The sequence below is a fragment of the Megachile rotundata genome, chromosome 6, assembly GCF_050947335.1.
Source record: "Megachile rotundata isolate GNS110a chromosome 6, iyMegRotu1, whole genome shotgun sequence".
NCBI classification, from domain to species: domain Eukaryota; kingdom Metazoa; phylum Arthropoda; class Insecta; order Hymenoptera; family Megachilidae; genus Megachile; species Megachile rotundata.
Genome location: NC_134988.1, coordinates 6,775,202 through 6,802,177, shown reverse-complemented (window position 1 = coordinate 6,802,177; position 26,976 = coordinate 6,775,202). Strand labels below are relative to the sequence as shown.

The 26,976-nt window shown below is 37.0% G+C and overlaps 1 protein-coding gene across 2 annotated transcripts in view; it reads right to left on the bottom strand.

The window, feature by feature from the left end:
* Positions 1-26,976, bottom strand: part of LOC100876427 (opioid-binding protein/cell adhesion molecule) — a 353,767-nt gene that overhangs the window by 251,677 nt on the left and 75,114 nt on the right. For both annotated transcript variants that reach the window (XM_076532318.1, XM_076532319.1), the window contains exon 3: positions 2,937-3,086. In XM_076532318.1, the coding sequence (XP_076388433.1) occupies positions 2,937-3,015 (79 nt within the window). In that variant the 5' untranslated portion in view covers positions 3,016-3,086. The remainder of the gene's footprint in view (positions 1-2,936; positions 3,087-26,976) is intronic.

The following is a 26,976-nucleotide window of genomic DNA, read 5'->3' as shown; positions in this document are numbered from 1 at the left end:
GTGGAAGTCCCTCATTTCCGATGCATATTTCAGGAAGTAAAATGCAGCGAAACCGTCGCAAACAATCAAAGGTGTAAACCTCGGTCGGCACCTAACGTACGATCGAGCCGGAAGGAGTAATAAAGTCAGTTTCCATCGTGTCTGCTCCTTTGAGTCAGAACCGTGGAAACGGAGCAATTTCGTGGGTTATAAAGGCACGGTGAAAGAGACACAGGCCAAACCGCAGAGAATAAAACGGAGAAAAGTAGAATTCGAAAGAGCCACACCAGAAGTAGGAGGAGTAGAAGGGTGAGCAATATCTTTTCCATCGAATTCGCCGGTTCTTCCGGTCCCGTTCTTCCGAAACGACTTAGAACACGAACGACGAGTACTTTTCATTTTCCCAAAGAATCCTTATTTTAGCCGCTTAACGCGTCTGAAAATGATTTTTCTCGGCTGATCGTTCGGTGTACCTCTGATTCTTAGATTTCGGACCCTTTCAATCTCCGTCGGTTTTCCTTTTGCTTTCGGCTCCTAACTATTTCTCGAAGAACGACGGGATAATCCCGAAGAAATTTATCAGCTCCGAGTACTGGACCTATTTCGTCCTTTTCCGGCAGGACCAATCTCGCGAACTGAATTCTCACGGCGCCGCACAACGGAAGAAGGAAGGAAGGAAGGAAGTTCTAATATCCGCTAGAAAAGACGAAGCACATAATCTCTACGAAAGGATAAACCCGGTTACCGGTCAGGATTTCGAAATACGTCTTGGGAATGTCGCCCACGGGATTACTAGACGCTTCCAAATGAAGCGCGAGCAGAACGAGAGATTTAAACGAAATTGTTTCGGAATGAGCAATTGCAGACGGTTTAGAAAGAATATTGCGCGATTTCGATGATTTACGTTGTAATTCTTTCGAGTTACGCTCAAACGATTACTTATATTATGAACACTCGCAGGTTTCAACCATTATAAAAGTATTTTATGACTTTTTACAAAACATCAAAAATATACTATTGACAAGATGTACACTTTTCATGGGAATAAACTTTCGATGCCACATTAGTTAAATATTAAAACATGCGAAAGTATATTTACTAATGAACATCTAACCTAACCTCTTAAGAATGACGCATCACTATAGCGGCTTTCACGGATAATCAGTACAACGGTCCACTATAGTGGCTTTCGCGAATGTCGTAGATTACATAGCGCCATAATGGCTCTTAACGTGCATCAAAAATTATTCAACTTGTTCTTGGAGACCCTAGTCTCTTTTATTCTTTCTTCATTCTAATATCGTGCGATCGACTTCACAATTTGTCGATCAAAATTCGACAGCGATCATCTGCTTTCTCATATCAAGATTCTGCCGTTTAACATAGTTACATCAATATTCACAGTACTGTATTCATAGTACTGCGTTTGTTTATGCGTAAAATTTAACCTCTTAGGCACAGCGCCACTATAGTGGCTTTCACGAATCATCTCTCTGTACGACGGTCCACTATAGTGGCTTTCGAATGTCGTAGATTACATAGCGCCATGGCTCACTCTACTGACTCGTTCACCGTTTCAATTGAATGATCCTTTTCATATGTTTTGATTCGCACCTTTTTGCCTTCACCACGTTTTATAAGAGTATTAACAAATCCACAAAAGTACATTACATGTAAATAAAAGGTAACGGCAAGTTTAGGCACCTCTTTGCACTAACACACGATATTAGAAACATTTGAAAATTACATATCTTGTGAATTTTCTAAAAAAGTAAATTATCAAAGTTAAAGCATATGTATGAAGTCTTTGGAAAAAATTATAAATAACAAATGAGGTTTTGTATTTAGTTATTGCAAGCTTATATGATTAATTAAGGTTATTGGTATTAATTAAATATAGAGTTCTTTTGTGAATTAGAAATTATAGGTTATTTGAAGGAACTTAAACGAGGTTTTGTATTTAAAGTTCCTTCAAATAACCCACAATTTCTAATTCAGAAAAGAACTGTATATTTAATCAATACCAGTAACCTTCAAGCAACCTTAATCAATCATATAAGCTTCCAATTTCGAAAAAACGCAAAGATAATTCAGTACACAAAAAGTGTTGGATTGAAAAGCAGTCTGGATTGGTGAATGCGGGTTGTCGCTCAATACAGCGTCGAATTTATGGATCCTGTCCATGGCCATAGGATTTATGGGAATCCAATGCCTTAATTGGAAAATTATAGGACAATGTCTGGAAACCGATCGTTCGACCTACGCCTCGTTATTCAAAGGGTATAATCTGCCACCTCTCTGATAACCGACTTCGACTTTCACAACCGCACCTCAATATTTTCGACAAGGACTAACCAGACCTATCGTTCGTCCAAAAAATTCATCACTTTCTAATCGAATTACTTTTTTTACTGAAAGGATATAATGTATGGTTTTGTTTAAGCGCGTGGGAGGACTGTTTCGATGATTTGTTAGGTTAGAGTTAATCAAAGTTTAAATGAGAATTCCAAATAATTTTTGAAATAGGAGAATTAATAGACAGTTAAATAATCAATTTCAATAGAGAATTAGAGAATTTGAAATAGTTTCAATAGAGAATTAAGTTATTACTTTTTAAGTTATACTAGAATTGAATGATAAATATTAAAGTCATAGTAAATATGATTTAATCGTGCTATACTATTATACTAGAATTAAATAATAAATAGTAATATCATTATACTAGAATTAAATAATAAATACTATATTTTGTATACCAAGATTTAATAACAAATACTAGAATTATTTATACTAGAATTAAATAATAAATACTAGAATTTGTATACTAGAATTAAATTAAAAATACCAGAATTGTTATATTAGAATTACTGAATACCAGAATTATAACAATAAATTGCAAAGCATTTAATAAGAAAAATTAAAAGTAAAAAATAAATAGAAAATGATTATCTGCTCACCTAATGAAGTGGCCGCCCATAAAACGTGTAGTTGGTGAACCAAAATGGAGGCCACCACGGCCGAAAAACGACTCAACATCGTTGCCGATTCTCAGCTCATTTCTGTTTCGAAATTTTGAGCACGGCACCTCTAATCCCCTTTTGAATGATCTGAAATTCAAAAAGAGTAACTATTAATACAAATTAACATAGCAACTCTTAATACAAATTGTTTCATAAAACAGTATATTCGTTTCATAAGAAATACAACCCGTGTAACAATAATTAATTTAAATAAAAAGTTTCTTGTTTGTCTTCCAACTGCACCGAACTTCACTTTATATTACAAAATGTTATAATAAATTACAACTGTAATAATTAATAATTCACATATACATATATTGAGAAAAAAATGATTACTAATCGATCAAAGAAAAGAAAGACGAAATGTATGTTTAATGACAACGTACAACAGCGTAAATTGATATCTGAAATTGAATCTTATCGCATGATAATTAAAGATAAAGCAGTGGACAAGACGAATGCGGTCGTTAATTATAGCCGGTTTCCCTACTGCACAATGTCAAACGATCCTCGCAAGCCTACGGAAATCCCTGTGGACTTCGAAATAACACCTCCGGTTGCCTCGGGCTGACCCAATCGGGTTCACGGAGACACAAAGCCTCCCTAGGCAGAGATCAATGCTTTACTACAACGATTCTCCATGTGTGTGTGTCCCAGAAAAACGGTCGACTACTTTCGTTTCGGATTTGCACTTCTTTAGGCAGACAATCCATGTATTGTATAACGCGTACTTCGTAGTGCACCGTGAGGCCAGGAACTAAGCATGTTGTATTAAGAATTTTAACAAACCGTTTATATAGTCTTTTTTGTTATTCTTCAAGCTTTAATTTGATATATTATATGCGTGGTTTCGTTATAGTTTTCTGTCATGAAATAGTATGAGAGTGGAGGAAAATTTTTTTAGGAGCAACTCATAGGTCATATCACTTATTGTAGGTAATAATAAAGCATTTTATATTACGAATTTTAATGAAGCGTTATACAGTCCTTTTTATTATTCTTCAAGCTTTAATTTGATATATTACATGTATAGTTTCGTAATACTTTTCTGTCATTAAATAATATGAGACTGGAGGGAGTCTTTTTGGAAGCAACTCATAGGTCACATCACTTATTCTGGATAATAATCGGGCATTTTGTTTTAAGAATTTTAACGAAACATTTATACAGTCACTTTTAATAGTCTTCAAGCTTTAATTTGATATATTACAAGTGATGTTTCGTAATACTTTTCTGTCATGAAATAAGAATCTAATGAAGAATATTTCATTGTTTATATGCTTCTTGAAATCAATGATCAGCCATTTTATATTAGAAATTTTAACAAAACCTTCAATATACCCCTTTTTATTAATCTTTAAACATAACTTGATATTGAATAAGCGCAATTTAATAATAATATTATGTTTTCAAGCTGTACCAAATATTGGAGATAATAGTAGAGTACGTCTCAGTACTCGTATTGTACCTTGAGGCTATTAACACACCATTTTGTACTAATAATTTTAACATTGCATTTATGAAGTCTTTATTAACGTTCAAACTGTAATTTAATATATAATAAGTTCAATTTCATGAGACCGTTATGCCATGATTCTGTACCAAATGTTAGATCATACTAGAGTGCATCTCAGTGTTTGTACTGTACCTTGAGGCCAGTAACTAGCCATGTTACATTAAAAACGTCAACAAAACGCTTACGTAGTCTTAATCAGGGAACCTTAAGCTGCTCTTTGATGCATTACAAGTGTCATTTCTCATAACTTTTATGTCATGAAATTCTGAAAGCTTATGTAGCTAACACTTTCCAGCCTATATCATGTATTTGTAGAAATACCTCCATATCTATGAAACGTATCCCTATAATTACACCAAAAAAGTGTTCTCGGAAGTTAAAAACAAACGTTCGCCAATAGTTTATCAAGAAATCGTCGGTAACGACCAATTTAGCGAAGTCGAAGAGAAGAATTGGTGACAAGAACGTGCTCGTCAACGGGACAAAGAGAGTTCCCAAGAGGTAAACCACTTCGAACGACGTATGTAGACTCAAAGGCCACGGTAAATCAGACGGTCTGGTCGAAGTCAAATAGAAGATTGTTACCACGAAATTCCACGTGATTCAATTTGACCGGAAGTTCGACCGAAAACACGATTCTCCGTCAAGTTGCCGGGTGCCGTCCTAATGAATCTATCGGCAACTCTTGAACTCCAAATCCCCTTCGCCCCTCCATGACCCTTTCATCGACTCCGTCACCCTTCGTATCCCAATCTTCATGTCTCCTAACAGCCCCCGCTTTTCCACCTGTGAGTCAGGTACCAGCAATTTCTCGCATCCTACAGCTGTCGTTTCTCCTTAGACTTTCCAAATTATTTCAGTGTCTCACGCAGGTGTTGCTGCCGCACAATGGCTGACAGTTGCGACGAAAAACTTTCTGTTTTCGTGCACCACGCGAAATTTCAGACAACCGGGAGGCTGTGCAACGTGAGGGAAACAAAAAGTTGATGATCGAACTTTAGACCGTGTTTTGTAACGGCGATGGAACTTACGGAACGGATATTTGTAGCGAGAAGGGTAATTGGTAAACGTGATTGGGAGGGGTAAGGGTAAGTATGTATTCATGGACAGTAATGGAGATTTTACGATTTGGATATGGAATTTGAAATTTTGGGGTTTCTTGAATTGTATATTGAGGAGTTTAGGGATTTCAAAGTTAGTGCGTTTTTAAGGGTTTTATTTTATGGTTACTAAGTAGATAAATTTTTTAATTTTTTAGTTAGTATATTTATGGATTCCTCAATTTCCTAGTTACTATATTTGCAGATTTTTATATTTCTCAAGTTTATCAAATTCAGCAAGTTACTCACATTACTCAAATTACTGAAATTCCTCAAATTCTGCAAGGTACGCATATTACTCACATTACTCAAATTACTCCAATTTTTCGAATTCTGCAAGTAACTCACATTACTTACACTACTCAAATTATTCAAATGTCTCAAATTCCGCAAATTCCGCAAATTCCGCAAATTTCTCAAATTACTCAAATTACTCAAATTACTCAAATTACTCAAGCTACTCAAGCTACTCAAATTACTTAAATTACTTAAATTTTCAAAACTTTCACATACTCTCCAATTTCCATGATCTTAAACTCTCAAATTCTCAAATTTCCAAATTCTAAAATTCCCAAATTCCCCAATTCTCAATTTCTCAAACTCTCTAATTCTCTAATTCCTTAATTTCCTAATTTCCTAATTCCCCAATACCCTAATTCCCTAATTTCATATTTCCCTAATTCCCTAATTCCCAAATTTCCTATTTCCCTAGTTCCTTAATTCCCTATTTCCCTAATACCTCAATCCCTTAATTCTCTAATTACCTAATTACCTAATTACCTAGTTCCCTAATTTTCTAATTCTCTAATTCTCTAATTCTCTAATTCCCTAAGTTCCTAATTTCCCAATTCCTAAACTCTCTAATTTCCTAATTCCCAAATCTCCAAATCCCAAAATCTCAAAATCCCAAAATCTCAAAATCCCAAAATCCCAAAATCCAAAAATCCAAAAATCCAAAAATCCAAAAATCCAAAAATCCAAAAATCCAAAAATCCAAAAATCCAAAAATCCAAAAATCCAAAAATCCAAAAATCCAAAAATCCAAAAATCCAAAAATCCAAAAATCCAAAAATCCAAAAATCCAAAAATCCAAAAATCCAAAAATCTCAAAATCCCCAAATCCCAAAATCCCAAATTCTCAAATTCCCATATTCCCAAATTCCCTAATTCCCAAAATCCTTAACTCCCAATGTCCCGAATTCCCAAATCCCCAAATTTTTAAATTCCCAAGCTCTGAAATTCCTCTAATTCTCCAATCCCCGAATTCCCAAACCTTCGAAACACCCCAAACCCTAAACTCCCAAATCTGAAATTCCTTAATTACAAAACTAATTTCCAATAATCTCCCCCGCTGACTCCTGCACTCGCAGCATGAAAACCCGTAAACCGCTGGCGGTCACCGATCGACCGCCATATTCTCCTTACGTTCCTCCTCCGTCTGTTGAACCTCAACACTCAAACTGTCCGAAGGTTTTTCCGGAACATCATCTTGGAGTGTCAAATCGATCGATTTTGTCGGTAGGTTTCCTGGCAATTGTAGTTTCGACCAATGTTTGCTCAATAAACCTCTGTGGACTCGACAAACTAACCGCTATTAGCCGCGGGCTCTCGAGCTGGAAGTTATTAATTGCATTGGTAGCACGGGTGCCCCCGTGTAAACCATTGGGCACACGAGGAATTAGGGTGTTCCTAGTGAAACGCTGAATAACTGAATCGTGCCACTTGCGCACGTCCCGTACTTTGACGACGTATTACCGTCCGTTCGTTTCCGGTTATTAAATTTCCCGTGCATCGGGTATCGGCTGGACAACATGGAGGCACGATCGCCATTAATGGCACGTGATATCCGATACGATTATTATTAATCGTTAACGTTACATCTGCCGCCGGCACGATACCCTTTCGTTTGTCGGAATAAATAGAGATGCTCGTTGAAGGATTGTTAACTATACCGAGTGCGCGATAAATGAGATAAATTATAATTTGCGTGCGCTTGATCGCGTATCAGCGTCGCGTTTCATCGCTGCCGTTGTCCGTTCTAATTATCTTAATTGCTTCGTCACGTTACATACTTGCTGCCGGATTTAATAAGTTGATTTAGAATTTGTCAATTTTGCTTAATTGCTGCGATATTCATTTTTACGGGAATTTTCGTTTATGTTTTTTCGGTTATTCGTTACTTGATGCCGGCTTCAATCGGTTGATTTAAAATTTGTCAATTCTACTTCATTCAAGGGATATCACGTTTTACGGAAACTTTCATTTGTTTTTCCTGTTATTCGCATTCTTTGATGCCAGCTTCAATCAGCTGATTTATAATTTGACGCCTCCATGATGCCGGCTTTATTACACTGACTCAAAATTTGTTAATTCTGCCTCATTCCTAGGGTGTCACTCTTTACGAAAACTTTCAATTGCTTCTTTTCTTATTCGTGTTTCTTAACGCTGACCTCAATCGGCTGATTTATAATGTGACGATTCTATGATGCCGGCTTTATTACACTGATTCAAAATTTGTTAATTCCGCATAATTTCTGGGTTATTACTTTTTATAAAAACTTTCATTTGTTTCTCCTGTTATTCATATATCTTGATGTCGGCCTCAATCAGCTGGTTTATAATTTGAGGATTCTATGATGCCGGCTTTATTAAACGGAATCAGAGTTTGTTAATTCTGCCTAATTTTTTAGATATCAGTTTTTACCGAAACTTTTATTTGTTTCCTTTGATATTCGCTTTTCTTTATACCGGCCTCAAGTAACTAATTTATAACTTGACAATTCTATGATGCCGGCTTTATTAAACGGATTCAAAATTGATTAATTCTGCTTCATTCATAGGATATTACTTTTTATGGAAACTTTCATTTGTTTCTTATGTTATTCGTGTTTCTTGATGCCAGCCCAAATTAGTTGATTTATTATACGATGATACTATGATGCCAGCTTTATTAAACGGATTTAGAATTTGTTGATTGTGCTTAACTGCTGAAATATTACTTTCTACAGAAACATTTTATTTTTTTACAAATTCGTGTTACATACTTGATGCCGGCTTTACCACATAACAATACCAAAATTTTGATGCGATATTCAGCCAATTAATTTTATGTACCATTGTTAATATTACCGTTGAATATATAAATAAAAAATACCAATATCAATTCGAATGTAATTTATGCTGATTGAATATACCAATATTACTACCAATGTTGAATATACTAATCGAATACAGCAATCTAGAAATACTAATCATGCACATAGCAATCATCGTTAAAGTTGTAAAACGACGACGGGTCAGTTTAAAAGGAAAATTAGGAACGCCGGAGTTTGAGTAGAGGAAAATTCATTCGAGTGGTTTCCTTGATTTGAATATCAGACCGCAAAACCATACGAAAGTCGGACCATGTTTCAGGAAACCTGCACCGCAATCGCAGCAACAGCTACGCGAATCACGTTCCTTCTGCCTCTCATTTTCTCCGTCTTTATTTCTAGCGGATAAGTTCGCTGAATGGAGGGAGCCCGACAAAAGCTATGGAACCATAGGAGTAGCAGCTTTTTCATTCCACTTTTGATCAGACCCGACGAAGGATCTCTGATGACCGATACACGAATACGGGTCATCGTTTTATCGACTGCCTGCAATCGTTCTGAGGTCAAAGATTAAGCAGCTGCTGACCACAATGCGCCCATGTTTGTTCCTCCTGCTGGATTTTAATTCCATTAAATCCATCGAAATTCTTCAACAAGTTTGGAAACGTTCCAAACGAAAACTTTTCGAAAGTATTCAATCGAAACATAAAATCGTAATGAAAACATGATGTTGTTCTTTGAAACTTCGGTGAAACGTGGATTTCGGGAATATGGGAAAACTGCGTGAATTTTTATGAAAACGGTAGAAACAATAAACGAAATATTTCTGTGGTTGTTTTTGGTTAGTTTTGAGCTTTAATTTGATGTATTGCGTTGCCATTTTGTGTTGCTTTTATATACAAATAGTATCAAATGTTCACTACTCACTGAGATACATTTAGTACTCGATACGTTGCTTTGAGGCCGATAACTAACTACTTCATATTATAGTTATAACTAAACGGCTTACGTAGAAATTTTCCTTAGGCTTCAGGCTTTAATTTGGTATATCGTAAGTGGTATTTCGTCAAAGTTTTATGTTACAAATTTATTTTACAACTTTCATATTCGAACACTTGACATTAAATTATGGAAAAGCGAATTTTTATGGGAATATTAAAATAAACTAAGAGAACATTTTTGTTAAACTTCAACCTTTAATTTCACATACCACAAGCCCTATTTTATAATAAATTTATATTACGAAACGTTAATGAACACTGGTCAATTTAACAGCGTATAATTTATACCGCTCCTTGAGGCTGACAGCCAGCCATGATATATTAAACATTTTAACAACACACTCATATACACTCGTTCAGTGAACTTTAAACTAAAGTTTGATATATTGCAAGTGGCATTTCATAATAATTTATTTCATAAACCGGTATAGGATACATCTCATTGTTCATTTTATTCCTTGAGGCCGATAACCAGCCATGTTGCATTATAAATTTTAACAAAACGAACACGTACTCGCATTCAGAAAATTGTAGACTACAATTTGATATATCGTAAGTGGCATTTCATAATACTTTATTTCATAAAACAATGTACGATAAGCTTCATTGTTCATATTATACCTTGAGGCCAATAACCAGCGATGTTATATTATAAATTTCGACAAAACAAATATGTACCCCTACTCAGAAAATTATAGACTATAATTTGATATATTGTAAGTAGCATTTCATAATAATTTATTTCATGATACGATGTAGAATACATCTCATTGTTCATTTTATTCCTTGAGGCCAATAACCAGCCATGTTACATTATAAATTTTAATAAAACGAACACGTACCCATATTCAGAAAATTGTAGACTATAATTTAATATACTACAAGTTCCATTTCATAAAACTACGTAGGATCTCCCTATTTATTTTACACGTTGAGGCCAATAACCAGCCATGTTCCATTATAAATTTTAACAAAACGAACACGTCCTCGCATTCAGTAAATTTTAAGCTCCAATTTGACATATTGCAAGCGACACTTCATAATACGTTAATGTCACGAAGCGACATAATATTTATGTCACGAAGCCCGAGATTCACCGTTTACTTTTCCCTTTGATTCCGCCATCCGGCCGCGTTACATTAAAAATGTTAACAAACCAGACAGCCGTTGTTCGTTAAACTGCAGGTTATAATTTGATACGTCATTCCGCGAAACTTCCCTGTCACGAAATCGTCGAAACGCGCATAATTAACTGTTGCAAAGTAACAACATATCAACGTGGAAACGTCGAGTGGCTTCCCGTCCCCGTAAACGAACAACACACCTGTCCCCGGACAACGACACTTGTTGACCCTGTTTCTAACTCCGTTGTTTCTACCTGCAAACAACGGCAGAGGAAAAAGCGTGTGTTGCGGTCTGTTCGACAAACGATCTCGCGGTCGCTGTCTGATCGATCGCCAATAGACAGATCGAAAAACCGTCGGGCGGGAAAAAAAACCGTAGGAAATAAATGCGAGTGTACAGCTATGACGGCGGACATTTGTTTCCGTGGCAGGGCAAAACGAGAAGCTCCTCCCGTCGCGTTCCGTGATAGACTTTGCCTTTGCTACACACATATTACGTTTCGTAATTTACTCGACGCTCCTTTTGCTTCTGTTTCAACCACCCTTGTTTTTACCTATTTTCATTCTTCCCGCCCATCTTTCGCCCGTGAACCACCTATTCTCCTCGTTATGACCCGTACTTTGTCCTACCTCTTCCCTTTGATGCATTTTCCAGTTTGTTCTCTTACAGCAGAAATTGTTACCGGCCCTCTCTCTTATTTAAGGGCTGCTCGTCGTTTTTTTTAATCCGTCTCTTTGCCGCGTCATGGTTCTTACATTTTTGCCACACCGAGCTTTCTTTGCGTCACTTTGTATCGGAATAATCCCACGCGTCGACGTGAAACCATGAAACCTTGTCTGTGGATCTCAGGATATACACCGGCTATGAGTTCGGATAGCTGTCTCGCCTGTCGAGCTTTCCGCGAGACGATCTTTTCAAACGAATATCCTCTTCGGAAATACTCGAGAAGCGAACCTACTTTTTCCAGGGGAGCGCGGATGAGTTTGCGCGGGAACTTGTGTACGTGGCGAATCTTCTATTGCATCATTTCTTGCGTTCAGCGCTTTATATTTGGGGGAAATTGAAGACAACGAGTAAAGTGCCATTCTGTGCTACTTTTATATATATGTTAGAAAATAATTTTGAATAGACAAAATCAAAATTGGAGACCAGTGTCCTTTTGAGGTTCTGGGATAAGTGCCGAGAGGCTAAACTCAGTACTCTTACTAAAAGGCATTCACCTTCCCCACACCATAGCCAGATGCTTTAGGAACACTGTTCCTATTTATTTAGGCAACCTTTTTCATAGCCTCACGAACTGACAAACAGTCCTACGGCAGCGGATAGCTACGCCAAGTCAATAGACATCGTCTGCCGCTTCACATTGTCCGTCCACTCATAAACCTCCTTTTAGACCTCACGCAGTCTAAACCTATCATAAATCGTTCAAAGGCAAAATAGCGTTGGCTAATTGTCCTCAAAGACTCTAAAACTACGTTGATACTAACATGCATAACCAGTATCAAATGTTAACTACTCACTGAAATACATTTAGTTGTCTTTAGTACATGACACGTTGCTTTGAGGCCGATAGCTAACCACTTCATATTATAGTTATGAGTAAACGGCTTACATAGCAATTTTTTTTAGGCTTCAGGCTTTAATTTGGTATATCGTAAGTGGAATTTCGTCAAATTTTTATGTTAGAAATTTATTTTACAATTTTCGTACTCGAACACTCGATACTGAATTATGGAAAAGCGAATTTTTATGGGAAAATTTAAACAAACTAAGGGAACATTTATATCGATATTTTTGTCAAGTTTCAACCTTTAATTTGACGTATCATAAGTGCCATTTAGTAATACTTTTATGTTATGAAATGTGATCAAACATTTGCAAACATAATAAAATCTAATATATACTATCTTTTAAAGCCGATAATCAGACATTTTGTGTTCTAAATTTTAACAAAACTTCTATACTTCCTTTTATTATAATTTGAGGTTTAATTTGTTATGCCACAAGTATCAGTTTATTTTATTTTTATATTCGAGAAGCGAACCTACTTTTTCCAAGGGAATGTAGATGAGTTTGCGCGGGAACGAACTTGTGTACATGGCGGAGCTTCTATTGCATCATTTCTTACGTTCAACGCATCATATTTGGGGAAAATTGAAAACAACGAGTAAATCAGTTTTTATGGGCTGAATTTTGGAATATGCAAGTGGAAAATTTTTATGGAGAGAAAAATGCTTTGTAAATTTAAGCGGTGTAACAGATTTTGGATATGCTGTTGGACACTTTTTATGAAAAGATATTTATTAATTTCTTTATGGGGTATATATATTTTGGAATCTGCTATTGGACAATTTGTTTGGAAAGAAAAATGGTTTGTTAATTTATGTCATGTAACTTCTAAAACCACAAAATCACTAAATGAAAAATCATAAGATTACACAACCATAAAACTCACACAATCATATAAACACAAAGTCACACGATGATATAATTATACAATCACCAAATCACAAAACCAAAAGATCAGAAAATCCTCATATCACAAAACAATAGAACAATCTCCAAATTTCCAATTTTCCAAATCTCCAAATCTCCAAATCTCCGAATCTCCAAATCTCCAAATCTCCAAATCCCCAAATCTCCAAATCTCCAAATCCCCAAATCCCCAAATCTCCGAATCTGTAAATCTGTAAATCTGTAAATCTGTAAAACTCCAAACCTTGAAATCCCTACATCTCTAAATCTCCAAATCTCCAAAATCTTGAAATACCCATGTCTCCAAATCTTAAAATCTCCAAATCGCCAAATCCCCAAATCCCCAAATCCCCAAATCCCCAAATCCCCAAATCTCCAAATCGCCAAATCCCCAAATCGCTAAATCCCCAAATCCCCAAATCCCCAAATCCCCAAATCCCCAAATCCCCAAATCGCTAAATCCCCAAATCCCCAAATCCCCAAATCCCCAAATCCCAAATCTTCGAATCCCCAAATCTCCAAATCTCCAAATCCCCCAATCTCCAAATCCCCCAATTTCCAAATCTCCAAATCTCCAAATCCCAAAAACCCAATATTCCCAAATCGCAAAGCCTCAACCCAAACATCCACTAAACCCCAAAACCTCACAATTACCTCACAAATCCTAATTACTCTACCCTCCCATCTCCAAAAACAATCTCTCCCCTTTCCCCATCTAAACCCACCGCAATTTCACCTCCAAATAACACTCTTCAAAATTCCGTGAATATCCACCATTATCATTTCGCTATCCTTTAATTTCTTTCCCAGCACGGTATTAACAAATGTTTATTCGACACCTCGCATAGCAATTAACCTTCCTAGCGAATTTGCCGAAACTGTGCCCCGTTTAATACGTCCGTTGGAATTTTATTACGACCATTTTCTCATCCGCTTTCAATTCGTAAAAAACCAGCACCGAGAAAAACTGTCGAAATTTAAACGACAATATTATGATAATTACTCAGGAACGCAATCGATCGTGTTCCGCGGTACATCCTGGTAGGAGAGAGTGCTTAATGTCTCATTATTGCGTCGCATCGCTTTAATTCTCTTGGCCGTTTACTTTCGTCGCCGTTAAACGGGATTAAAAAGCGCGGGCGCAATTATTTGCTCGCTACGAGGCTGGCAGCGAGTCGCAAATTGTCCTGGAAGATAATTGAACAAGTGTAGCGGCTGTGTTGTAACTTACAACCGTTGTTGTTAAGCTTTACGATGGCTGTTCATGTCTGTTTACCGCAGGGATGGGGTAACATGATACCATTAGTCCAATTATTTTATCGCTTCGAGGCGGAGGATCTCTACTTTCGGATCATAAAACACCTTTCTGGGACAATAATCAATGGAGGAGGACAATTGTTCTTTGTAACTTAGATTTAATTTGAGCACAACGCAGATCTGAGTCGGGAATAACGTAGAGTTACATCAGTCGTACTTCAGATTAATCATAAGATGGGATCTGAGCACAATTTAACCTGGGTCTAACCTATATCTAACTGGAACTTAAACTAGAACTGTGTCACATGTAACGGAGATGCAGATGCAATCTTAACCTGATTTACCTTCGGTCCTATATAGGTGCAAACCTAACCAGCAGGTATGATCACAACCTGAATCAAACCTAAACCTAATGAAAGTCCTATATCCAATCTAAATCTAACCCCTATGCTAGTATTAATAAAATTGTTGGACCTAAGCTAATCTTAATGAAGCACCATGTTGTCATAATCTGAAGAATTCTATAAAAAATCATTCGTGTTTTAATCTCCATAAGAATGAACTATCCAAATCTGTAATGTTAAAAGAGTGTAAGCCACGAAGACAATGAACAAGTACAACGTATCTGTTAAATTCTCAACTACAACGGTAACATCAAAGAAACAGGTTATTCGTCCGAGTTGGTTGTTCACAAACAATAAACGAGTTATCGCGCGATTGGTTCACAACCACGTGTGCCATGAGTTTGTGGAAATAGGCTTACACGGTAGCACGATGTGACACATACTTTACGGTTGTGTAGAACATGCTCTGGCTACAGTGTAACGTTGTTGTTCTGTGCGCTTGTTACTGGGTAACTAATGTTCTTCCCGCCCATTCGATAGTATTCGATGCTGTCCAGCGATCGACAGATCTGGTGAAAAAAGGGCGGGAACCGGACACCGGCAAAAAGAACGCGGCTACACAAAATACCGGAAATCTATAGGTTCATTTTCACCGAAGTAACGAAATATAAAACTCAAAGTTCGACAAAAACGAGCACGAAAACTTGTTTTTCGTGACTTTTATACGAAATGCATAGTTGACGGTTATGGTAAAGAATAATACCAAGAGACGATTTCAGGATTTTAAAGTATGGAAAGTATAAAACGATTTCATGACAGAAAAGTACTTTAAAATGAAACTTATTATATATTAATTTCACGTTTAAAACTTCAGAAATGTAACTGTATTAACATCTCATTAATACTATTAATACATAATACGTAGTTACCGGCCTCAAGAGGCCACGGCTGCCATATACAGTAATAAGCACTCAATGGCTATACCAAGTTCAAAAATAATTTCATGACTGAAACGTATTACAGAATATCACTTATAGTACATCAAATTGAAGTTTGAGAATTAACAAAAATCTGTATGTAAACATTGCTCATGCCCCTCATAGATGACTGTAAGCTACACCAAGCAATGATGAGCACTCAGCAGCGAATTATGGACTTCGTAACATAGAAAGTCCAAGACGATTTCATGACAGAAAAGTATCTTAAAATGATACTTATGATACTTCAATGTAAACGTTAAAGCTTGCAGAAACTAACTACATAAATGACCCATTGATGTTCTTAACGCAAAATCGCAGTTTATCGGCCTCAATGATTAATAGTTCAGCTATTACAAACAGAGAATCTACTCATACATAGGCCAATTTCTCGTACTACTTCACGCCAGAAAACTGTATCAAAATACATCTCGTAGTACATCAACTTGAAATTTGAACCTTCGCGAAAATGAATACATAAATTCACGAACAACTGCTGTTTGTATAAAGCTCCGTCACCGCTGAAGCACGTTAAGCGGATACCCGAGTAACCAGTTATGGGTACAAATGTTAAGTAGTCGACCTACTTTAACCCAAGGAGCAAACATCATTCAAGCCGGGAACACACATACTCGTGAACAAGTGTATTACATTGACGGCGATACGTTGACCCACACGGTCGCTTTACCCTCGATGCGAGGACAAGAAATCCAGGTAGTAGTTGAACCGCGATATTTTCACCTCAGAAGTAATCGGAGATCGTCTCGCAGCATATGGCGGGCATAACTGTAACGATAATTGTTATTGCGCTCGTTAACACATCGACTCAAAACGGATCGTTCGTGTGCGGGAAAGTAGCGAACGCCTATGCGGGAAGAGGATTAACAATTCCATCGGTGTTAAGAGTAGTTCGAGCGATGCACAAACCATCCACCGAACAGAAGCTCGATTCAATGAGCCGACTAATTAATTTAAGGTATCTTCCACGACACACACCTGCATCTAACGTCCTAGCGTCTTACATGGGTCAAAATCCGGGACATATACGATACCTAAACTCGAGGAGCAACGACCTTCGCTTGCGTCGTACAAAAATAATCGGGACTCTCACGGTCGAATGCTCGACCTGTTAATCCTATCACGACCTTTCGGGTCGTTTTCGGTCCACTGCGGCTTTACACTCCCGAAAGCTTCGATACGATCAAAAATATGTAACGCAACAAGAATGGTCCGATGTCAGAAAAATACCTTGAAACAATTCTCCAAAGTTTAAGGTTTAGTTAGTTGCGATACATCAATCTAGAGCTTAAATCCTCTAGTGGCGCCATGAATGGCCCGTTACCATTCACAGTACAAAATGGCGGGTCCTCGTTGACACCAACTGAGCGCGAATAGAATTTCACACCAGACTTCGTAGCAGTAACAAGGTCATAACGTTGCAATGCACATAAGATCCTCGCAGTATACAAATTGTGTCGAGTCGTTTCAGCGAGGATGCAGCTTAATAATCCACTGCATGAAAATTTCGATTGGTGAATACAAAGGATAACACGATGGATCGACAAATATCGTTAATTAAAGAGCACAATTGCAAGTGGGAAGGACAAGGTAGGTGATAGAAAGGGGCGGGCAAAGGGTAGTTCCGGTCGTTCAACATGCCGTGAAAGAGGAGGAGAATGTAGCTACGGACACGGAACTACAATTCGGATTCCCTTAATGGAAGCCACAGACACGAATTCCACGATTCGCAATCGAGTAACCATCGGAATGCTCTCCGGGTCAAGAGACAGATAGGTATACGAGAGAATCCTGAATACCTGGACACTCAGAGTTTATTGTACCTATAGTGACTGCCCAAAGACGGACATGTTTGTCTGGGCATTGCTTGCTAACACTACGTATATCAGGCGATGTAAAGTGTTTTACGCCGATATTACGAGGACATGGTATACTAGCGAATATACTGGGCTCCTTTAGAGAAAATTAGATGTGGGAACAACGGGGGTTACTGTTTGATCATTTTTCGGTGGAGAATTTTAAGAGTTGTGATATTAGAAATGAGATTTGGAAATAAGGATAGTGGGGATTTGAGGATTTGGGGATTTGGGGATTTGGGGATTTGGGGATTTGGGGATTTGGGGATTTGGGGATTTGGGGATTTGGGGATTTGGGGATTTGGGGATTTGGGGATTTGGGGATTTGGGGATTTGGGAAATTGTGGATTTGGGGAATTGTGGATTTGGGGAATTGTGGATTTGGGGAATTGTGGATTTGGGGAATTGTGGATTTGGGGAATTGTGGATTTGGGGAATTGTGGATTTGGGGAATTGTGGATTTGGGGAATTGTGGATTTGGGGAATTGTGGATTTGGGGAATTGTGGATTTGGGGAATTGTGGATTTGGGGAATTGTGGATTTGGGGAATTGTGGATTTGGGGAATTGTGGGTTTGGGAAATTGGGATTTGGGAAATTGGAATTTGGGGAATTAGGATTTGAAGACTTAGGATTTGAGGAATTGGGACTTGGGGATTTGGGATTTGGGATTTGGGATTTGGGAAATTGAGATTTGGATATTTAGGATTTTGGAATTATGGAGATATAGAAACTTAGGGACTTGAGAATATAAATAGTTGGGAATATAGAGATCTGAAAATTTAAGAAATTGGAATGCTAGGGATTTGGAAATCTACGAACTTCGGCGTCTAAGAATTTGGCAATTTAGGAGTTGGAGAATTTTTAAATTTGACATTTCAGAATTTACAAGTTGAGGGATTTAGGAATTTGAGAATCTAGGAATCTAGATTTGATAATTCTATAATTTGATAATTTGATAGTTTGATAATCTGATAATCTAGTGGTATAATAATAATCTGGTAATCTGATAATTTGGTAATCCGATAATTTAATACGCTGATAATTGGATATTTTGATCATTTGTTGATGTAATAATTTCATACTCTGGCAATTTAATTATTTGATAATTTGATAATATTTCAGAATTAACAAATTTTTTAATTTCAAGTCTTCCAATTTACATTCCGAAATTGAAACTGTATAGACCTCTCCCGTTACACTCATCCTTACCCAAACCTTGCAACCTAAATATTTGATCCTATTTATTTAATATTTTATCCTATTTCCTATACCTCACTTCTCGAACACACATCACCTACGAATCACAAAACCAATATAATTATAATCAGATGAACTCATCAACGCGTCACCACGAGACACTGTCGTTCACGATGAACGGGGATCCTTAAATTTTCCACGCGATCAATCTCGATTCGGAAACACTTGCCCGGAAACTGTCTGTTTTGCTCGGCAACGGTCGAATCAACGTTCATTTTATGCAATCGGATTAAACAAACCATTGTTTCCTCTAATTAAGTGGTCCCTGGTGAGGTACGCCATAATCGGAACGAGACCCAGTGAAATAAAGCGAGCGTTTCGCGTGCTGCTAGTTGATAATTTGATTACTCGGGGAGAAGCCGTGGGTCCAATTCGACCGTGCTCCATCGGTCCACGATACAAAATGTTTGAAAAGCAACGTTATTATCCCGAACAGGTTAAACTGCTCCGTGAGAGCAATCTATGGGGTTTAAATTTGACGAAAACCTAAATTTATCTTCAACTATTTTCGAACGTTTCCTTGAGACTAATCCAATTTCGATCCCTTATTATCCGTCGTTAACTGGAACAAAAGAGGAGAAACCACGGTGGGAAGCTTGTCGAGGAATTTAGCGAACTCTACTTAACTACTTGGAACCTCAGGGAGATGAAAGTTTGAGAAATTTTTCCTTCGGAACAACTTCTTGCCATTTGTTCCTCGTTTTTCCCTTCTGTACACCATGCCCAGATGCGTTTCCATGTAGTTACTGTTCTTTTTTCGGTGCTTTCTTTTCCTACCTTGCGATATTATGGCCTTGTTGCTGCTGCGAAGTCTGGCGTGAAATTATATTTGCGCCCAGTTGGTTTCAACGGGGAACCAGCCATTTTCTATTCGTAATATTAATGGGCCATTCATGCGGTCACTTTCTCCAAACTTTAAACTTTAAATTGACGTATCTTTACTTTTCTGTCGTTAAATTCAATCGGATTGATGTATCGCAACTAAAGCTTAAGCATGACTGTTTCAAGGTTTTTTCCCGACATCAGACCATTCTTGTTGCGTTACATATTTTTGATCGTATCAAAGCTTTCGGGAGTGTAAAGCCGCAGTGGACCGAAAACGACCCGACAGGTCGTGATAGGATTAACAGGTCGAGCATTCGACCGTGAGAGTCCGGATTATTTTTGTACGACGCACGCGAAGGTCGTTGCTCCTCGAGTTTAGGTATCGTATATGTCCCGGATTTTGACCCATGTAAGACGCTAGGACGTTAGATGCAGGTGTGTGTCGTGGAAGATACCTTAAATTAATTAGTCGGCTCATTGAATCGAGCTTCTGTTCGGTGGATGGTTTGTGCATCGCTCGAACTACTCTTAACACCGATGGAATTGTTAATCCTCTTCCCGCATAGGCGTTCGCTACTTTCCCGCACACGAACGATCCGTTTTGAGTCGATGTGTTAACGAGCGCAATAACAATTATCGTTACAGTTATGCCCGCCATATGCTGCGAGACGATCTCCGATTACTTCTGAGGTGAAAATATCGCGGTTCAACTACTACCTGGATTTCTTGTCCTCGCATCGAGGGTAACGCGACCGTGTGGGTCAACGTATCGCCGTCAATGTAATACACTTGTTCACGAGTATGTGTGTTCCCGGCTTGAATGATGTTTGCTCCTTGGGTTAAAGTAGGTCGACTACTTAACATTTGTACCCATAACTGGTTACTCTGGTATCCGCTTAACGTGCTTCAACGGTGACGGAGCTTTATGCAAACAGCAGTTGTTCATGAATTTATTATGTATTCATTTTCGTGAAGGTTCAAATTTCAAGTTCATGTACTACAAGCCGTATTTTGATACAGTTTTCTGGCGTGAAATAGTACGAGAAATTGGCCTATGTATGAGTAGAGTCTCTATTTGTAATAGCTGAACTATTAATCGTTGAGGCCGATAAACTGCGATTTTGCGTTAAGAACATCAATGGGTCATTTATGTAGTTAGTTTCTGCAAGCTTTAACGTTTACATTGACGTATCATAAGTATCATTTTAAGATACTTTTCTGTCATGAAATCGTCTTGGACTTTCTATGTTACGAAGTCCATAATTCGCTGCTGAGTACTCATCATTGCTTAGTGTAGCTCACAGTCATCTTCTATATAGAGCATGAGTAGAGTTTGTATACTCAGTTTTGTCAATCCTCAAGCTTCAATTTGATGTACTATAAGTGATATTCTGTATTACTTTTCAGTCATGAAATTATCTTAGGAGTGATCTTCCATTGAGTACATGTTACTGCTTATAATAGCTGATTCGTTGCCTCGTGAGGCCGATATCTAACTATGTTCTGTTGAATCTATCAATGAAACAGTTATACAGTTATTTTCCTGAAGTTTCAAGCTTCAAATTAACATACAACAAACCCCGTTTCAATATACTTTTTTGTCATGAAATCGTCCTGAACTTTCTATACCTTAAAATTCGTCATCTGTTCTTGTTTTGTTATAATTACTCATTTTGTATAAAAATGAATTCATGTGTATGTGTTTCATTAACAGGAATGCTATTTGGTCTTTAGACATAAATAAAGTGACTACTTGACATTTGCGTTCCTTAACCTCAACCACTCATTTACCGTGAAATAATGTCCTCGTTCTATAGGCATTTAACAATAAAACAACCATGACTAACCCACGTCAAATTCCTCCGGGTAACGGAATAAATACCCAGGAAGTCATGTAGCTTTACGTAGAGCTGTGTTCTCGCTAAAGCAACAGCGATAAACATTCCTTTTGTAGTTGTTGCTGAATGTTTCAAAAGGTCTTCAACAAATACCAAGTTGTAGGAACATCTTGTCCACATTGAAGCAATGTTATCCGAGCACAGTTTGGGCTTTGTTTCGGTTTAAACCTGTGTACTTGCAAAAGCAAGAACGAGAAACATTCTGTCGTCAGTTGTTGCTATACGTTTCAGAAGATGTCCAACAAGTACCAACTTGTAGGAGCATTCTGTCCACGCTAAGGCAACATAATCCGAGGGACATTTAGGTTTTGTTTCACAACTCCCATTTGTTCTTGGCAAGTAGTTATCCACGCTCGAGTGTGGCAGCTAATTTGTTTCGAGCTTCAAATGATAACTGAAAAAGATTTGCTCTTTGTAGTTCCAGCATTCGTCATAATCAGTGGTAAAGAAAGAAACGAGAAGTGCGGTTGTGACGAAGTGGAAACGATAAAAACTTCCAGCTGAAATATAACGTCTAAATGACAAACAAAAAGACACTGCGTACTCGTGTTAAATACAGATCTACGATATCCGTAACATTAATAATTGGCTTATTATACCGTTTTAATACAATAATCTGCAAATCGGGTTAACGTCGATGCACAGTGTGTACAGAGTAAAAGAACATTTATTTGTATTTCGATGTATCGTCACGCGATTCGTACTTTCCTTCGATGTTTACCGTTTTAAATAGAAACAAGCAACAACCAAATGGAAACAAGTAACAGAAACAATGCACAGTTTGCGAGCAACAGAAACACATGGAAACCTGGAACACGTTTAGCTGCAAGTAGCAACTTCTCCGAAAAACATGAAATATCAACAAGAAGTTTCTGCTCACTGCTTTAGTGAAGACGTAGCTTTATACAAACAGCACAGTTGCTTGTGGATTTATGTAATCATTTTCACCAAGCTCCAAGCTTTAAATTGATCTCTGCCTTATTTTCATATCGTTTTCTTTCGTGAAATGGTATTAGAAGTTAGCTTATCATGCACATATCACCGTTTACAGTAACTGATCGTTGACGCCAATAATTGACTGATTTGTGTTAAGGATAATATTGGTACATTTATGAGATCATTTTTTACAACCTTTGAGATTAAAGTAAAAATAAATCCCATTTTAAGATACTTTTCTGTCATGAAATTGGCTTTCTACGTTTCGAAATATATGTACATTGATTATTGTTTGATATATGTGACTACCGGGTTTATGTGAAAAACATCGATAAAGTGTTTATATATACTTAGTTTTATTAGTTCTTAAGCTTTAATTTGATGTTTTATAAGTGATATTTTGCCATACTTTGCTGTCATGAAATTAGAATAAAAGTTTGGCTACTTGAGTAATTATCATTATTCGTAGTAGATAACGCATTGCTCCTTGAGGCCAATGACTAACCATTTTATTTGAAATCTATAGATGAACTTTCTATATAGTCATTTTCGTGAAGTTCTAAGCTTTAATTTGACATATCATAAGTGAATTTTTATCATACTTTTCAGTCATGAAATTAGATTAGAAATTCAGCTACTTGAGCTCATATTTGTTCATAACAACTGACGCATGGCTTCTTGAGGTCACTGATCAGCTATTTTATATAAAAGTTATCAATGAATTTTGCATGTAGTTACTTTTCTGACATTCTAAGCTTCAATTTGACATATTACAAGTGAATTTTTATCGTACTTTTCAGTCATGAAATTAGATTAGAAATTCAGCTACTTGAGCTCATATTTGTTCATAACGACTGACGCATGGCTTCTTGAGGTCACTGATCAGCTATTTTATATAAAAGTTATCGATGAACTTTGCATGTAGTTACTTTCCTGACATTCTAAGCTTCAATTTGACATATTATAAGTGAATTTTTATCGCACTTTTCAGTCATGAAATTAGATTAGAAATTCGGCTACTTGAGCATGTATTTGTTCTTACAGTTAGTAACTGACGTATTACTTCTTGAGGCCAATGATCAATCATTTTGTATAAAAGCTATCGATGAACCTTTTGTACAGTTATTTTCTTAAAGTTCTAAACTTCAATTTGATATATTACAAATGATATTTTATGGTACATTTCAGTCATGAAATTAGTAATAATTCAGCTACTCAAGCATGTATTTGTTCTTAGCGTCTGACGCATTACTTCTTGAGGCCAATAATCAACCATTTTGTATAAAACCTATCGATGAACTGTTTTTGTAGTTACTTTCCTGAAGTTCCATCCTTCCATTTGATATATTATAAGTGTCACTTTACTACATTTTACAATCATAAAGCAATATTACTTGTCCTCGTTTCACAGCGCGTAAGTTGCAAACTGATCTCGTTAAGAACCCTCCTAAAGTTTACGTTACCAATTGTTTAATTGTGCTCCTAACAGTACGCACTCGCAAACTGAGATACAACAGCATAATCTGCAGCAAGATGATAAATTGCGCGATGCAGCAAAGTAGCAGGCTTAAATTTCGCCTGCAACGAAGTGTGCACTCGTGGTTTATCCGTCTCTGTTGCGGTAGACCTTCCCGACTAATTCTACCGTAGTGAAAGGATTAAGCTAATTGTACGTCTTCTAATTAGAGTAAAAAACTTGCATCGCTCCGAGGTTTCATCCTTCCTTAAATAAGACGCCTAACGAAGCAGCGGAACTTTCATAATCTTAAGAAGTCGAAATAATTGAGCTCGGATCGATATAAATGCCGGTAACCTTAATAAGAATAAGCTTACGCGACTCGAGTTTACGTTTAATTATAAAACACAGTTGCCCCATTATCTGACTTATAATTTGTAACGATGGGTTGTTCATAGAAAATAAGCAAAATTTAATTGCATTCTCCAAACTAAGGATTTTTTCCTGCGATCAGATCGAAAGTACAAGTTGAGATAAATGAAAAGCTGAGAAGATGGAAGGATCCTTTGTCCCACGGATGATTCTACATGGTGAGTTACATCGGATAAATTCTGCTCGAACGATTACATTCCGGAGCGGAAACTTCATCCGCAGTTGGCGTATCGAAAGTTGCCGTTGGATGGGTAATTAGTTAGCTGGTATTAATATTACAAATACGGTTTGATTCCGTTGAAACGGAAACCCGGTGTTTCCGTGTTTGCGTGGCTAGATATTATTCCGAGATAGCTGGTTGGAACACGCTGTATTCATTGTACATGTTTATCGACGCGTTAGATCGGCCTACATTCGACGAGGAGTCTGTTCTATCGTGGATCTCGAGGAGAGAGAGACGGAGCAAGAGCGTTTCAGGAACGTTGGCCGACAATCCGAGCGGATTTCGTCCCGAGCCAACAGTTATATTCCGGTTTTATGAATCACTTACCGTGACAGCAATAATACCGGCCACGGAGATTCCTCGCAGTATGATTTGAATAATAAGACGGTCGCGGCACGGTTGCCCGCGATTCATGGGCTTAGTCGAAAGCCGATTTGAATTTTCAACGAACGAACGGTTAATTGGTTCGTTGCAGGCATTCGAGATCGCTGGCAAAGATTCATAATTTTCTATCGTAAATAATTGCCTGCACGTCGACGATCGAATACCGTGCCACCGGAGTGCTTTTTTTCTGTTTCGCGGTAAATTAATAGCGGGTACTTTGGAGCCGGTTGATTCTGAAAATTTCATCTGATTAAGTGGCAACATAAAACTGCACCGTGATTTCGCGACATTGAAGTATTGCAAAGTAACGTTTATGGTATATCAATGTAAAGTTTAAGGCTTGAAGAAAGTGATTATGGAAATATTTCGTTGATAAGTTTGATATAATGTGGCTAGTCAACGGCCTCAATGAGTGATGGATCAGATACCGAACAATTACGTGTATCTATCACATAGATTAGCTGCGAACGTTTCGTGACTTAAAAATATCGTAAAGTAGCACTTATAGTATACTAAATTGAAGCTTAGGAGTTCGTGAAAATAGCTACGTGAGTGATTAATCGATATTCTTAATGCAAAATATCTGGTGATCGATCTGAAGGAATAATAAACCGAGTAGTAAAAACTTAAGTATCCATTAAGTGATATAATTTCGAATTCGATTTCATAACTGAAAAGTGTCATAAAATGGCATTCACGATGTACTGAATTGAAGGTTAATAGTTCATGAAAATGGCTACGTAAATGTTTAAATGATATTTCTAATGTAATGTGTCTGGTGATCGGCCTCAACGCATTGTAGATCAACTGATGCTAATATATGCAAACGTACAACTTCGAATACGATTTCACAACTTAAAAACAACATAAAATGACATTTATAATATACTAAATTGAAGCTTAGTAGTTCATGAAAATGGCTACGTAAATGTTTAAATGATATTTTTAATGTAATATGTCTTGTGATCGGCCTCAACGAATTGTAGATCAAGTGGTGCTAACACACGCAAACATATACATCCATTAAAAGTTATAACATATAATACGATTTAATGTGAACAGCCATGTTGTGTTAAAACTATCAATGAAACATTTACGTACGCTTTTGTCTAGAGCTTTAAGCTTCAAAAAAGGCATCATGTATATTATTTCAATATACTTTTCAGTTATAAAGTGTTAATAGAAGTTATCCTATACAGTAGATCTCATTATGTACATGAACTTAACCATCACTCGTTGAGGCCGACATTCATCTATTTTATCTTAAAAATATCAAGAAAATACTTTCGCAAGGTTGTTGAAGAAGCTTCAAGCTTTACATTGATACATCACAAGTCATATTTTGAGGTACTTTTCTGTCATGAAATTATCTTTAAGCTTTCAACGTCAAATGAGTTGATTTCGTAAATTGTAGTATACCACTCATTCAATTGAGGCTGACAGCTAGCCATTTTGTATTAAAAATATCAACAAAATACTTTTGCAAAGCTTTTAAGGAAGCTTTAAACTTTACATTGGTATACCATAAGTCTTATTTTGAGATACTTTTCTGTCATGAAATTATCTTTAAGCTTTCGATGTCAAATGAGTCGATTTCACAAATTCCACCATACAATTCATTCAGTTGAGGACGACAACTAACCATTTTGGATTAGAAATATCAATAAAATGCTTTTGCAAGGTTTTTAAGGAAGCTTTAAGCTTTACATTGATATATCATAAGTCTTATTTTGAGATACTTTTCTGTCATGAAACTATCTTTGAATCTCGAACGTCAAATGAGTCGATTTCATAAATTCTATCA